At 36.8% G+C, this 15,482-nt stretch overlaps 1 protein-coding gene across 1 annotated transcript; it reads right to left on the bottom strand.

The window, feature by feature from the left end:
* Positions 1 to 4,913: 4,913 nt before the first annotated feature.
* On the bottom strand, positions 4,914 to 14,896 carry VPS15 (protein kinase family protein / WD-40 repeat family protein). The gene is made up of 11 exons (XM_086236902.1): positions 14,392 to 14,896; positions 13,897 to 14,019; positions 13,773 to 13,818; positions 13,516 to 13,676; positions 12,952 to 13,031; positions 12,588 to 12,693; positions 10,326 to 10,502; positions 7,058 to 10,237; positions 6,017 to 6,261; positions 5,835 to 5,934; positions 4,914 to 5,397 (listed from the first exon to the last, which is right to left on the bottom strand). The coding sequence occupies exons 1-11, from the start codon at positions 14,662 to 14,664 to the stop codon at positions 5,221 to 5,223; spliced, it is 4,668 nt and encodes a 1,555-aa protein (XP_086093028.1). The 5' UTR covers positions 14,665 to 14,896; the 3' UTR covers positions 4,914 to 5,220.
* Between the last annotated feature and the right edge of the window lie 586 nt (positions 14,897 to 15,482).

Below are 15,482 nucleotides of genomic sequence, written 5' to 3'. Positions count from 1 at the left end.
TTACCATGCATATGCATTGTTGTGTGGAGATAAAATACTATGACACGTATATGCCTGAATTTGAAAAAGACAATGTTGTGCTGGTGATATATAACACACTACTGCCATTCATTGACCACCCCTATGAACCCATGACCCCACACTAGTAACTAGCATAAACCATGAACTATGAAGTCCATGTATACCACTGCACTAAGGGCATGTTTACCTCAAGGGAATGAGAATGGGGGAATGAGAATGATTCTCATTCCTGTGTTTACTAACATTTGTGAATTATACTCATTCACAGTCATGTGTTTACTTAACAGTTGGGAATGAGAATCATTCTCATTTCCTTGTTTACTTAACAGTTGGGAATGAAAATGATTCTCATTCCCTTGTTTACTAAACTTGGAGGGGAAATGGAATGCATGCAGGGCCCACGATTCCTGATTTTGGGGGAATGAGATTCCTTAGGGGGGTCCGAAATGAGGGAGGGGGAATCAAAATAAAATTTTCATGTCCAAAATGCCCCCACATTTTTTATGGAAAACCAAAAGTATCCTTTATTTTATCATTTAAAATGAATATTTAAATAAATATTCATCTTTTTGAATATTTATCATTTAAAAAATTAAATATAATGGATTAAAAAAATTGTGAATATTAAATGGTTGATAGAAATAAATTGTAAAAAGTATTAAAATTGTAAATATAAATAGTTAGAAAATGGATTAATAAATAAAAATATTAAAATTGTGATTAATAAATAGTTGATAGAAATATAAATAGTAGTAAAATGAATATTTATCATTTAAAAAAAGGTTTATTGATTTTAACTACTAAATTTTAATAACTTTTTAGTTTAGGTATCAAAATTAAATAGCATTTTAGATTAGGTACTAGTTGAAAAGTCAAACAAATTAATAAAGTAAAAAATATTAGAATTTACAAATATTACATCACATGCCACTACAATAAAAAAATAAAAAAAATATTACATCACAAATATTATACTATATTGTATTATAAAAAAAAAAATCAATTCAGTCACAACTTAATTGTGATTGTCTTAGTAAATTAAAAGAGACAACTCACACCACTATACTATATATTATTTTGAGTAAAATTATTGTTTTGACCTCTATTTATACTATATTGTAGTATAATTTCTCTAAAAAAAAATTAAATTAAGTCACAACTTAACTGTGACTGTCATTTAGTCACAACTAAATTTGAAGTTGTGAGTGTTGTACAGTCACAACTAAATGTGAAGTTGAGACTATAGTAGCAAATTTTCAAGATAATATAAAAGCCTCAAAAGCAATTTTGTCAAAACCTTATAACTTTTAACTAACACTCATCATATATGGGCTAAAGGATAAAAATGTCAAATGAAAAATGTTCAAATCAAAGGGGCCAACATATTTGTGACATAATCTAAAAAACTACATTTAAATTTGGTAGTTCAATTGAAATATTATATGGTCTTCATGCTATACCAAAAAATTATTGAGATTTGGTATTTAATCCTAATTTTCTATTTAAAAAATTGTGATTAATAAATAGCACCTAAAAAATATAATGGATATTGTATAAGGGCATTTTATTAATCAAAACTCATTTTTATTATGATTCCTATTTCTTAGTAAACACGTTTATGGAAATCAACTTTATTTTCATTCTCATTCCTAACAGTTAGTAAACACGTTAATGAGAATGGCTGATTCTGATTCATGTTCAAGCGATTCCTATTCGTTCTGATTCTTTCTCATTCCGATTCATTCTAATTCTTTGCATTCCGATTCTTTCTAATTTTGATTCCTGCTCATTCTGATTTCTGTTTATTTTGATTTATGTTCATTCTGATTCATGTTTATTTCGATTCTTACTCGTTTCGATTTCAGTTTAGTAAACATCTTGTAAGTCTAATTTTGACGTTCTCATATACTCTCATCAGGCAACTCGACTCTAATCTCAATTTCTTTTGACATTGATCATTTTAACTTTCTTCATTCTTTGGGTAAGTTGGTTCTTCCATAACCCAAGAAAATACACCATACAAGACAATTTGAAGCAGTTCAATTCTCAAACAATTAATCATATTGAAGGGCTAAGATTAAAGAAACATCTTTGGAACAATGTAGAGTCATTTGAGCACAACACAAGAATAATCAGACAATCCTATACAGTATACAATACTACCAAAACTCAAAAGCAGTTCACAACCACAAACAAAGCCAGGAGTTTAAGAGAAACAAGTCTATTAAGTCTAGAAAAGAGCCCTCAGTTAATTGGTCACATTCATAATCAGGCTGCTTATTAAGGCTTAGTTTGGGATTGCTGTGAGAAAAAACGGTTGTGAAGTAAAACAGCTGTGAAGTAAAGTCAGCTGTGAAGTAAAGCAGTTGAGTATTTGGTAAATTATATTTTCAAAAGTGTTGTGAGTACAAAAAGCAGTATGAAGGTGTTTGGTAAATTGTAATGTAAAACTGTTGTGGCTATTTATAATTACTAAATTGAGGGTATTATGGGTAAAATAAAATTTTCATTGTTGCTGTGATTCACTGCAACTTTCAAAAGCACCTACAAACTTGCTTTCTATTTTTGCTGTGGGGAGTTGAGAATTGTGGGACAAAACACTTTTTCAGTTTTTTACCAAACACCAAAACTGCTGTGGGTGATTGAGAATTGTCATCTACAGCAGCTTTTAGGTCCACCACAACAATCCCAAACGGGGCCTAAGTCTTTCCTTATTCCAATCCTCTGCTGGCGGCTCAATAATATTAGAAAACGAATCAATCTCTGACCCTGATGATTCCTTCTTCGAGGCTTCTTCTTCTTCCCTCATTTTCTTTGAGGCTTCTACTTCTTCCCTCATCTTCTTTGCGGCTTCTTCTTGGTCGTATTGGATTGGGAATGAGGTGGGAGAGACAAGAGAAGAGATGGAGAGAGAGAGAGAGAGAGAGAGATGATCTGGGTTTTGTGGTGGTGATCGCTTTCAATTGCGTTAATAATTGGGGTTTTTTTGCCCAAAAAAAGATAATAGGGTTTTTAGTTTCGGGGTGGAGGAGATTGTCAGATCGAAGCCGAGATTAGGGTCGGATATGAGCGTAGCTCATGAAGCCACTGTCTCGGCCTTTAAATGCTTAGAGCTTACCCATGGCCATGGGCAATTTAGTCCATGCGAAAACACTCTTGAATTAAACTCATATTATTTAATTAGGTTTTTTTTTTGTTTGAAGTCCAAAACATAATAGCCCACGATCGAACGACCCACTTGCAAAAACACGGTAACAAGTTGGTCCACTTTAATGAGCCGAGCGTTCGGCACTGTTCACTGACTGCTCGACAATTGTCATTGTGCAACTGTGCCTATTTGAAACTGCATAAAAATGATACTTATAGATACATTTGTCAAGAAACAGACTCCAAGTTTAGAATAGTTTTCTGATATTTTCATTCAACCACAAACGTGGGTATTTGTATAAGAATCTATAGCAAAATTACAGGAAAAATTAATTACATGATTACAGGAATTGTAGGGGATTGTAGGAATTACAGGGATTGTGTGATAAACTACCCTAATTACACTGCACTAGTCAACTAACTTTTTTTTTTTTTGCCATGAATAGTCAACTAACTTTAAATACACTAATTGCTTGTTGACTCACGCCAATAATACCTTATGTTTCATCTTATATAAACATGTCAAAAACTAATGAAACTAACATAAAATACAAAATTCAAACTTATGGAGTCACATTCACCCGCATTATAACCTAAAAATCTTGTTACTAATTGCCATTATTCGACAGTGGCAATTTGTCCATTTTATAAAAAACCAAGGCACGCTGAGCACTCGACATTAAAAACACGGGGCCTGTTATAACGTGGGTTTATTTTTAAAAAAGTTGACCTCTTTTAGTTTTGGTCTACAAGTTACAACTACAACAGAATGAAGTGGGTAGTAAACAATATGCACTCTAGAAATAAAATGTATCAATTACATGCAGTCTTGAACAGTATAAATGATTTGCACGGTCGTTTGCTGAAGCCTCAAATCCATGGATGACAGAAATACATGAATGACTGAAGATGAGATCTCGGATAAGAACATAAGCCTAACTCATCTGTTCAAGTACATTGAGGAGCTCTAAAAGGCAGCCACAAAATTGAACCAGAAATCAAAATCTGCACTTCCATTTCACGTGTGTCCCAAAACTGAAGCATATTTTTTCAGGAAACACAACAAATTAAGCAAAGGTGGCACTAACTATGTTAGAAAGACCACTTGAGTTGAGGGAGCTGAATGACTGACTAATGAGGTCAGAATGTACATTTATAAATCAAGATGGGACTCTGGAAGTCATAGTATAAGCATTTGGTATGGCCAATTTTTAGCTATTTTTAAGCTAAAAAGTTATTTTGACTAGCCACTTTCAAAATTTCACTCCAACTGTGCTCTCTCTTTCTATTAACTAACATTTTATCATTTAAAAAAAGAAAACGTGAGAACACCAATGAAAAGTTTAGGAAATAGCAACAAATCCCTTCATGGCATAGACTATGCCATTGAAAATGCACAGTTTGAACACAGCAGAGTCATGTCAATTTGTCATGAGGTCTGGAGAGTCTAGAGCTGTCAGACATCCGTCATAAAATCATCAATGCTGAGCTAATTAACAATACAACTTGTAGACTGAAATACCATGCAGATTTCAAATGATAGTAGCTTGTAGGTACTGATTTAAAAAGACATCTGTGTTTCCCTTCTGAAAAATTCAGATCAGGATTGGTGGTGCATTACTGAAAAGCTGTCTCCAGAATGCAATGCTTGCTTTCAAAGATAAATCTTGCAGAATAGGAGCACCAGGTGCTGCATGAATCTAAAATTCGTAATCATACATGCAGGAGGCACCAACACACCATGGTATGGCAATAAACAATATCATCCAATCCCCTATTCTTTCCAAAAGAAGAAACAGTCCAAGAAATAATTCAATCAAACTTTGAATGTGGAAGCACTAGTATTCCCAAATTTACATAATTTTTTTTTAATTACCTATCCTATCTATTCCTACATATTTACAAACTCTAAAAATCAAGCACGGGTATGACTCGAATATATATACAAGGGGGTTAGGCAATAGCTGAATGGGAGGCAACGCTTTTAATATACAATTTCACTAGCACTGGTGCTAAGTATGTACAACAGATAGATAGCTCTGTTTATGTCAATCACTTCCAAACCTTGATTGCCCCATCTCTACCACTCGATATTAAGTGTCTCTGGTTTAACTTAACCGAGGCCAAAGATAGGATTGAATCACGGTGGCAGCCGGCAGAATCAGTGGCAGCAGCTGCAAGAACTGCCTTCGCTGTCAACTTTGTTGTTAGCGGTCGTCTCTTTGTTTCCTATTTTGAAACAAAAGAGCCAATTTAAGAATCACAAATTCTATGTGAACAAGTTACAATAAATTAAAATAAACTTTCTACACCTTAGAAACTGGTCAAGTGTCCTATTTGTTAAAACACAAACACTAAGACCAAGAACACAATAGAATAATGGGGGGAAACTTATGACAAAAAGTTTGACCAGCTTATATAAGAAATGTAATAACAGCAAGAACATTCTTTAGCCCCATTCCACAAAGGTTCTTTGAAACTACCAAGTCAATTAACTATGATTTTCAGAGGAAAAAAATATAGCAGAAGTTTCCCAACTCAAAAAAAAAATTTCTCCATGTAAAAACTATAGATCTACCTGACCATACCCTACCAGGAAGGGATATCTTACTAACCCACTTAAATTAATAGATTCCAAAAATAAGACTACAATTCACTAATCATACCTGCACAACTTGAACACCAAAACTAGATCTTGTTCCATAGAAATCATCATTTCCAACTCCCTTCAAGTTTGGCCCACAAATACAGTAACTTCGATCAGGGCTGCAATGTATGAATAAAGCCAATTAGATCACTGCACGGTCTTTTAGTAAACCAACAAAATAATACTGAATTTGCAACAAACCTGTAATGATCCCATCGACGTATCTTCAAGTCAGTTCCCCCAGTTAACAAATCACCCCCAGGTAAGGGAAGCAATGAACGGATTCCTGGAAGCCGAGGGGGAGGTTCATTTAGTTCATCAACTCTGTACTGGGGATTGACATTCCGTCTTATATCTGGTTTAGAATTTTTACTTGATGGTCTGGCCAAGGCCCAAGGCACTTCAGACATTTCAGCATCACTTTCATAACTTGCCACCCTCAAAACCTGAAAAATAAAAATAAAAATTGAAAAAGAAGCTTGAATCATTCAAAATAATGAACTGGGAGAAAAAGTTGAATATCACGACATGGTTAAAAAAAAAAAAAAAACTTATAAAGGTAGAGATGAATAAAACAATAATAAGGACATAAAAAGTTAGAAAAAGCAAAAGGCCTTATTCCAGATATACGTTAGTTCCTATAATGAAACATGAACAAATTACCCAAGGGCCAAGAGGCACTTGATAGTTTTGTCTGCACAAATGTAAATTTTTTCTTAATCAGCAAAATACCATCTCCAGAGTAAAAATTCATATAATCAAAACTTAAGCACCTCTTGTTCTTTCCATTTACATATATAAGCAGAGAAGGTGACACAGCTGTAATAAAGAATTCATTGGTTACTTCAAATACAGTTTATGTGAAGGAATTAGTAGCAAGGGTCTGATTTTAGGAGTCTTCATGAGCGGAAAAATCTAAACTATAAGAAATTGATATCCTACTATAAAACCAACGAAGGTTCCACCTAAATGATAATGCATGGATGAAACTACATTCTGCCTGTTAACTCTTCAAATCATGATTTCCTACATTCTGCCTGTCACAATCAGATAAAATCTAAACTTTGCTTTCAGTTTTCTATATTGCTAGTACTTCGAAAAATAGGGTAAACAAAGGAATTTAATGTATATATAAGATTTTATCATTTAACTTATCCAGTGCCATCATATCTAATTTGTACAAAAACTTTGAGAAGATAATTTATTGTTATACAAAGCTGATAAAAGGTAATTTCTATGTACCTGGTGGCAACTTCCGTTTTCAGCATTCCAAAGAGAAACTTCATTGGAACCTGCAGCAACATAAACAAGGGGCCTTGCAGCAGCAGACACAGAAGCATTTGGAGGAGGTAGAAAAAGGCACATCTTCTCTATAGGGCAAACAGCAGAATACTGCCATGAGTTCACAGGAATGAGAAACCTCACATCCCAAAGAGTAAGCACACCCCTTGAAGATCCTGACACAAACCAATTTTCACAAGGGCCTGTTACCAGCGAAGACACATAGCCCTCCTCAGGAGTTGCTTTCAATGTCCAAGAATTGGAATTCGTTCTAGTATCCCAAAGATGGATCCCAAAGTTTTGGGTGCTGTACATAACCATCTGATTTGTACAGTTATCGGCAGAGAAATTCAAAAGGTTGAGTATGGCACCTTCCTTAATATCCTTCTTCTTGATATCAGCAACACCTGAATACTTCTCAACAACATTACCGAGACCTCTGGAGATGTAATCAACAGAAAACATATGTATCATGCCATCACATGCTCCAACTACAACTTGAGCAGAGCCCCGGAGCATTGCAGTGCACAGTGCACGGCTTCCTTCTAGATGATAAGTCAACCTTGATCGAAATGAAATGTCCTTTTCCAACTTTCTCGAATCCCAGACCTTGACAGTAGAATCATCAGAAGCACTCACAAAAAAGCTATGATCAGTTGAAATGGCTATGTCATTGACAGCAGACCGATGCTCTTGCAGGTGTGCAACCAACACCCCACGAGGCCTCCAGCCAGAATCTGGAATCGATGAAGTTCGAGCAGAAGAGGGCAATCCTGTTAGATCGCTTGGAGAGGGTGCATCTTCCACAGTTATAGAACTTCCTTTTGCACCACCAGATAATCCCATATCTTGAAACTTGCTATTGACAAATGCTGTTTGATCATTATCCCTACCATCTGGTTCATGAACTACTCTATAGAACTGTTTAGAACCATTACTGATGTTGAATGATCCTGACACAAGAGTAGGTGCTGGAACAGAACTAGTCAAACTAAATGATTTATTAACAGGATCCATCCAAGGCATGGATGATGCACCAATTCCTACAGAATTCACTTGTAGTGGAGAATCTGATGCTGCAGGAGGAACTCCCAGTGCTCGCCTGTCCATGCTAAAGGAGTACAAAGGTATACCTACTGATGTTTTATCACACATGAAGCTATTTACACCACTTCCCTGTGGCCACATAAAGCCAGAGAATTGCAATTTTTCAGAGGATAAAGGATCGTGAGTGTCAACTGTGCTAGATGCATTGCGCATAAAGCTTCCCATACTTCTCAACTTAGCCTCACCATCGTCACATTCAGTTAGCTCTCCTTGTTGCAAGGACTTTCCAGCATGTTTTTGACTCTCTGGATTTTGTTGCTTGTCTGGCCAGCTACTCATTGAGCCCAATTCATCAACCCCTTTGTGAAGTAAATCCACACTTTCCCATTGTTTAGACTGAGGCCAAGAGTTGTACCATATCTTTCTCTGTCTTTCCAACATGTCTGAACTCCTCGCATTTTCTAGAACTTGGTAAAAAACCTGTCTAGAGACTGGAGGCTTTAAACATGAAAGGAGAGCCTTCTCGGAAGCTAGAGATGCTGGCTGTCTACGAAGGAGAGGCCGAATAACAGGGGCAAGAAAAACATAGGAATCTACTGCACCTAAGCAGTCACTGCTGGCTGCAATAAAAGTGACAGCTGACCTTCTTACCCATTGACTAGGATAACATAACAATGGAAAGGCACGCTCAATCATTTCAAGCAGTATCCTCTTCCGCAAGAAACCGCTTTTGCACAAAATGGCCAAACAATCCAATGCGTTGACAATGACAGCCTCTGTAGCATCACTTACAGCCTGCTCAATATAAGGTAAAAGATATTCTTCCACACTTCTTTGACCCACAAAGAAGCATACATACACAATTTGCCCATAGAATACTGCTCTTAGCTGCTCATCTCGATCATTCAAAAAAGCAGGGAGAATGGGTAACAAAAAGTCATTACTCTGTCTCTGGCCAAAGAAGCAGCACAGGTTGCTGATGTCCTGAAGGAGTGCTCTCCTGATATTTGGAGTTTGCTTCGGCCCCATAACAAGTTCTTGAATGACCTCAGCTATGGACTTCCTCAACTGTGAGAGCTGTGCATCGCTGTTTACCCTCTGCAGTTGACCAGATGTCTCACTAGATGATGCCAGTGTCTTTTTTGGAGAACTTAATTCATCAAGTACCCCAGCCTCACTCAAGCTTATTGAGTGAACTAGGAAACCATAAGCAGTTAGTGCCAGCTTAGCTATATTACTGGCATAACATATCCTCACGCTTTCCTCTGGATCATCAGGAAGCATGGAAAGCATTGGCAGAATATACTCTGGAAAAATTTTGGCATCACTAGGAGGGAAATCTCGGACTAAAGGGAGAATGTCACACAATGTCTCCAAGGCCGCACAACGCACAATTGCAGCTGGATCTGACAGCATTGCAACAACATATGGAATTACACGCTGCAAACGATCTTCATCATCAATATACAAGGCAGAGGACTTTAGCAAGAGTATGGCCCGCCTCCTTAAGTGAGGCAATTTGACATTGCGTATGCAGGAGCAGAGCAAAGAGGTGACCAGAACCATGCCCTCACATCTCATAGTGTCTTCAGGCAACGGTAGAAAAGGCATGCCAAAGGTATCTGATTGGCTGTCATACTTGGACATTAATGAATTCAAATCATTCATTGTAATCTTTTTCATAAAAGGATGATCGTTTCTCCTAAATGCACTGGAGATAGTTTGCAGTAATTCACCCGGAGATTGCATGCCATAGTTTCCAAGATTTTGGGAAAATGCAGAGTCAGGAATGTCCTCCAGCATCGTTTTGGTACCAGATAAATGATTACTTTGTTTAACATCCCTGAGAAGGGTATTGATATCACCAAGAAGTTCAAATTGATCACATTTTAAGCCTTTATCTATCTCTTCTCTCTTTCTTAAAGAGCCCTTTGTCAAACTCATGTTCTGCATTGCATTCATCTCCTGAGAAGTTCTACCACTAATGGCATGGGCATTTGAAGGAGTTCCAACTCCATTTCCAGAGTCCTCCATCAACTTATTGCTCATCATTTGTTTAAGTATCTCATGAAAAACACTCTGGCAAAGTGCAACCTACATACAATAATTACATAGTAAATTAGTATAACAAGAGTTGCAAAAAGTACTAAGTGGAAAGTCTTAGATATTATGTGTTGTTTACCCTCATATCTGAATGAAGCGGATTCCAGAAACAATGAAAATTATGCAGAAACGGAGAGAAGTAACTCGGAAACACAATAGTTGTATACTCCTGCAGGTAGCTATCAGCAGAAAGTCGCGACTCTGGTTCCAACTGAATCATATGAAGTATCATCTTGCGGATTCCAGAATCTGGTATCTGTACTCAGAGTGCATATAATTTGACAAGAAAATCATTGAGAATTAATGACAAGAAAATCATTGAAGAACGTAAAAGAAAACTTCCACTAAACATTTCTATCGTCATGCTCAGGCACACATCAGTAAGGAGTGATATAGAATAAGTCAGGTTCAATATAAGAACAAAGGGTTGGCTAAAATATAAAGTTCAAGAATAGAAAGAAAAAATGATAAGAGTAATTCAATAAATTATGGAAAGAGAAGTGATAAGGAACCCAAACATAGTTTTTTTTTTTTTTTTTTTTTTTTTGAGAAAGAGACAATTTGATGGCTAAAATAATGAAGTTACAAAAAAAAAAAAAATAATAGTGATCAAGATGTCCACTTCAGCAAAGCCAAACAAAACAAAGCAAGAAACTTATCTAATACAAAAATTACCAGCAGCTTGCCAATCCAACCAGACAATTAAGAAAGATAAACCCCTAAATTCGGTAGAAATTGAAGCCCAAAGAGAAGACCAGAACCTAACTATATCCCATAATTACTCGACCCCAATGCCAGTATATTCTTCAAAAATCCCTTTGTTTCTCTCCAACCAAAGCACCCGCCAATACCATACAAATTCTCAAAACTGTAGCCTTCTTCCCCATACCTACCATCTTATGCTTCTCACAAAGAAAGGAAAAACAATCCATTGGAATTACCCAACTTATTGTCATCTCCCTGAACAACTCAAGCCAAAGACACAAGGTCACAGGAAAATGTGATCAACTGATTCCAAATCCAAACTGCACATAATACACCAATGGGGCCAAAAGCAAAAATTTGGTCTCCCTTTTTGAACCATATCACAAGTATTCACCATGAAATGAGCCACTAACCATGATAGGATCTTCACCTTTTAAGGAACTCTGGCTTTCCCAATCAAATCAAAAGGTTGAAAAGAAGTCTCCACACCAGTATTAATTAGAAAACAGCAATACGACTTGCTGGAAAACACACCTGTGGATTCAAGGCACCATTTCCTTGAATCATTCCTGGAAGAATTCACACAAACATGTTCATGTGAAGACAAGGGATGGTAGTTCCACCACCTCAGCCTCACTCAAGTTCCTCCTAAAACCAAAGTCCCAATTCCACAGAACATTAGAAGAGTCAACAATACTAGATATAGCTCTATTATGAAATCTGGACAGGTTGTAAATCCCGGGGAACACATTTTTCAAAGAATTTTCCCCCAGCCAAGCATCTTTTCAAAACTTGATTCTATCCCCATTTCCCATAACAAACAAACAGCAACCCAAAACGGATGTACCCGTGAGATATATCATTGCATGGACTGTGGCTGGAGCCTCTCACGACTCTTAGAATCCCACTTTTAATCACTGCATATCATAAAATATTTCACAGGTCAAGAAACAATTCCATAACCCCCCCCCCCCCCCCCCCCCCCCCCTAACTTTCCAACCTCTTCTTCATTTACATCAGCATTAAATCCCAAGAAATGAACAGACAGCCACAAAAACACTCAACAACAGATAACAGATTGACCCAAACCTGCTCGCTACCTGAGATGAAAAACAGTGTCATCTGCAAATTGTAAATGGGATTACCTCACACTCCTTCCCTGCCAACTGACAATCCATCAATCACTTTATCTTCCTTACTCTTTCAATTAATCTGCTCAACACATCTACTGCAAGATTGAACAAAAAAGGCAAATAAAGGATTGCATTGTCTCAACCCTTTAGAAGCTCCAAAGCTCCAAATTTCCCTCTAGGCCTTCCATTTATTACTATTGAAAAATTGGCACATTCCAAGCATCCCATGGTCCATCTTCTCATATATGTCTTCTCAAAATCTATTTTGCACACTGAACCTTCTTTTTTCTTCATTCTTGTATCTTCCACCACTTCATTAGCCCCTAGCACTACATCCAGAATGTGTCTTCCTTTTACAAAGTATCTTGTGCAAAAGATATGGTACCACTTAACACTTCCCTTAATCTTCCATCCAACACCTTTGCTATTATCTTATACAAGATTGTTACCAAGCTAATAGGTACAAAATTGTACACTTTCTAGAGGGGGGAGAGAGAGAGTACCTTTTCAAGAAGCTGGCTAGGATCGTATTGCCCTCTACGATAAGCAAGAAGTTGAGAGAGTTCAAATAGTGGCTGACCCTCAAGGAAAAGCTCAGCAATTACACACCTAAACAGTGTCATGAATATGATTTTTTATCACCAAAAAAAAAAAAAACAGTGTCATGAATATGATTCTTATCACAAAACAGTGTCACGAATAAAACGATGCATCTTTGTCATGAATATATAATATTCTTTTTAATAAGAATGGTGACAACCCATATTATCCATATAATTGTGTATCTAAGATTTCAACTTCAAAATTGACATCAAAATGAAATGGTCATGGTTTGGAAATAGAGATGCGAATACCACGAAAGCTCACCCTACAGCAAAGATGTCCATAGATGGCCTTAATGGTGCATCTTGTGCAACCTGCATCTCACCTCCGTGCTCATAAAATCTCTGAAAATTGAAGGTATTTGAAGACAATTAATAATGTAACCATGTTATTGAGGAAAGTATATATGGTGACTGGTTCGTATCAGAAATATTAAGATTTTCTTAACATTAGTGGTGAAAAGTTCATCAGCTGAATCCTAAATAGGAGGATAAAAAAGGATGTAGCAAAAATTATACAATCAGTTTATACAATGCGAAATACATTGTAGTTTGTAAAACTGCTCATTTTTTGGTTCCAGCATTCCAGGATTGCAGCCGTGGTATCAATTTCACAAAGACTCCAATCAATACAGATATTATGGCTGAAAGCCCTATCATTACTCTTTATTGACCTACATGCTCATGTTGTATGCATATATAAATACATAAACGCTTATGGCTTACCCAAAAAAAAAAAAAAAAAAAAGAGAGAAAAAATATATACAAATATGTTATCACCTCAATAGAAAAATGCAGATGAAGTGAAGATAAAAAATAAAAAGCCAACCTCGGGAGCGAGATAACAAAGCCTTCTTCCTCCAGTGTCAAAGTAAAAGGAGAAATCAGAAGGGTCATCATATGGTATGTAAGTGGGTTTGAATGATGCGAAGTCAGCAAGGTAGAGCCAATTCCAAGAAGTCACCAACACATTCTCGCACTTAATATCACCTAAGATAACACAAATTAAAAACATACAAAACCACCCACGCTACAATGACATTGAAAAAATGGCATTGGTGAAGTTCCTCAACTAACTGAACTCACCATGACATATTCCTTTGTCGTGGCACTGTTTCACAGCTAGAAGTAACTGCACAACCACCAGAATATAAGCTTGTACGAGGAACTATAAACGGGGAGAGAGAGAGAGAGAGAGAGAGAGAGAAACCTGAAAAGCCAGCCATTTCTTTTCTATGAGACAGAGGAAAGGCTGCGTGCTTAATCGGTCATGCAGATTATTGAAGAAGTATTGCCTCACAAGATAAGCTGCTTTATCTGTCTCTTGCCAGAACTGCAAGAAAACAGCAGCAACACTATATAACCGAATACAAACAATAATACTCTAAATAATTGCCTAAAAAACACTGAACAACCCAATGAAATTAGAATTCTGTTAAGACTGTCTTAGAAACATGAAAACAACTAAGCCCCAATACATTTACTTCTTAATTACTTTCATTTCCCCAATTTTCTCAGCAACCAAGAAGAACCTAAGAATTTCAGCATAAACTGTACTCCTAATTATATTATATTTAACTCAATGTTTGCTTCCTTAGACAGTTAAGCAAAGACTTGTAATTTCAACAAGACCCAATAAAACCCCAATTCCCCTTTCAATTCCAGCAAAATATTTTCGCAGCAACCAAACAGAATTGGAGCTGACCTGGAAGGGCCAGACGTGAGGATGATCGAGGGCGCGAAAGGTCTCCTTGATGTGGAAGAGACGGCGCTCGTACTCGCGGAGATCGATGGAATCGCCGCGCTTGAAGTAGACCTTGACGAGGACCAAACCCTCGTCGTGCTTGCACTGAATGGACTTCAAGAAGCGGCTGCGACCCAGAACCTCTTTGAGAACGAGGTTGTAGGAGGAGGGCAGGTCGTGGAGGTAGTACTCCGAGGCCGAGACTTGGGTTGTGCGCGCGATCTTGTTGCCCATTGCAGCAGCTTTGCCTTTGCCTTTGCCTTTGCTCTTCAAATTCGGCAATTAGTTTTTGTCAGCCATGCATTTTTGTGACAAAGGCAGATGTAAACTTCAGGTGCGAGAGTTGCGATCAATCTTCAAAACTAAGCCGATTCCTGTGTGGTCTGTTGGCTATGTGTAATAAACAAAGGTTCGATTGAGAGAGAGAGATAGAGAAACGAAAAAAAGAAAAGATGGAGGTGGGAGAGGGATGGGAAGTTGGGCACTGCCGTGGGATTTGGGAATGTTCAAGGGGTTATTTTGTTGAGTTAATTACACTTATACCCTTAGAAGTTTATTGTCTTTTTATATATACCCCTAAGGTTTCAAAAATTACACATACATCATCTAAGGTTTCAAAACTATTACATATAACCCCCTACAAGAGAAAAAAAATAAATAAACAAAAAAGAAAATATTTGTATTGAGGTTGGACCTTACACCTTGAGTAATCTTATTAGGCAATTTAACCCCTTAACATGCTTTTTTGCATAATTTCTCATTATTTTTCGTCTCACTATAGGGGGTTGTATGCAACAGTTTTGAAACCTCATGGAGTGTATGTGTAATTGTTGAAATCCCAAGAGGTGTATGTGAAAAGACGATAAACCTCAGGGGGTGTAAGTATAATTAACTCATATTTTGTTATTTGAACCCAAAATTTTTACTTAATCTACCTGTCTTACTCTCCACACCCGCCATTTACTTTAACTATGGAATTTTGGAATGTCTCCAACTTAGATTTTAATGAATTCTAAAGAAATTAAGAGTGCGTTTGGTAACGTTTTATAAAA

This window comes from Dryas octopetala, chromosome 3 (assembly GCF_963921425.1).
Source record: "Dryas octopetala chromosome 3, drDryOcto1.1, whole genome shotgun sequence".
NCBI classification, from domain to species: domain Eukaryota; kingdom Viridiplantae; phylum Streptophyta; class Magnoliopsida; order Rosales; family Rosaceae; genus Dryas; species Dryas octopetala.
Note: the sequence above shows the minus strand (reverse complement) of the source record. Positions and strands in the feature narration are given on the sequence as shown.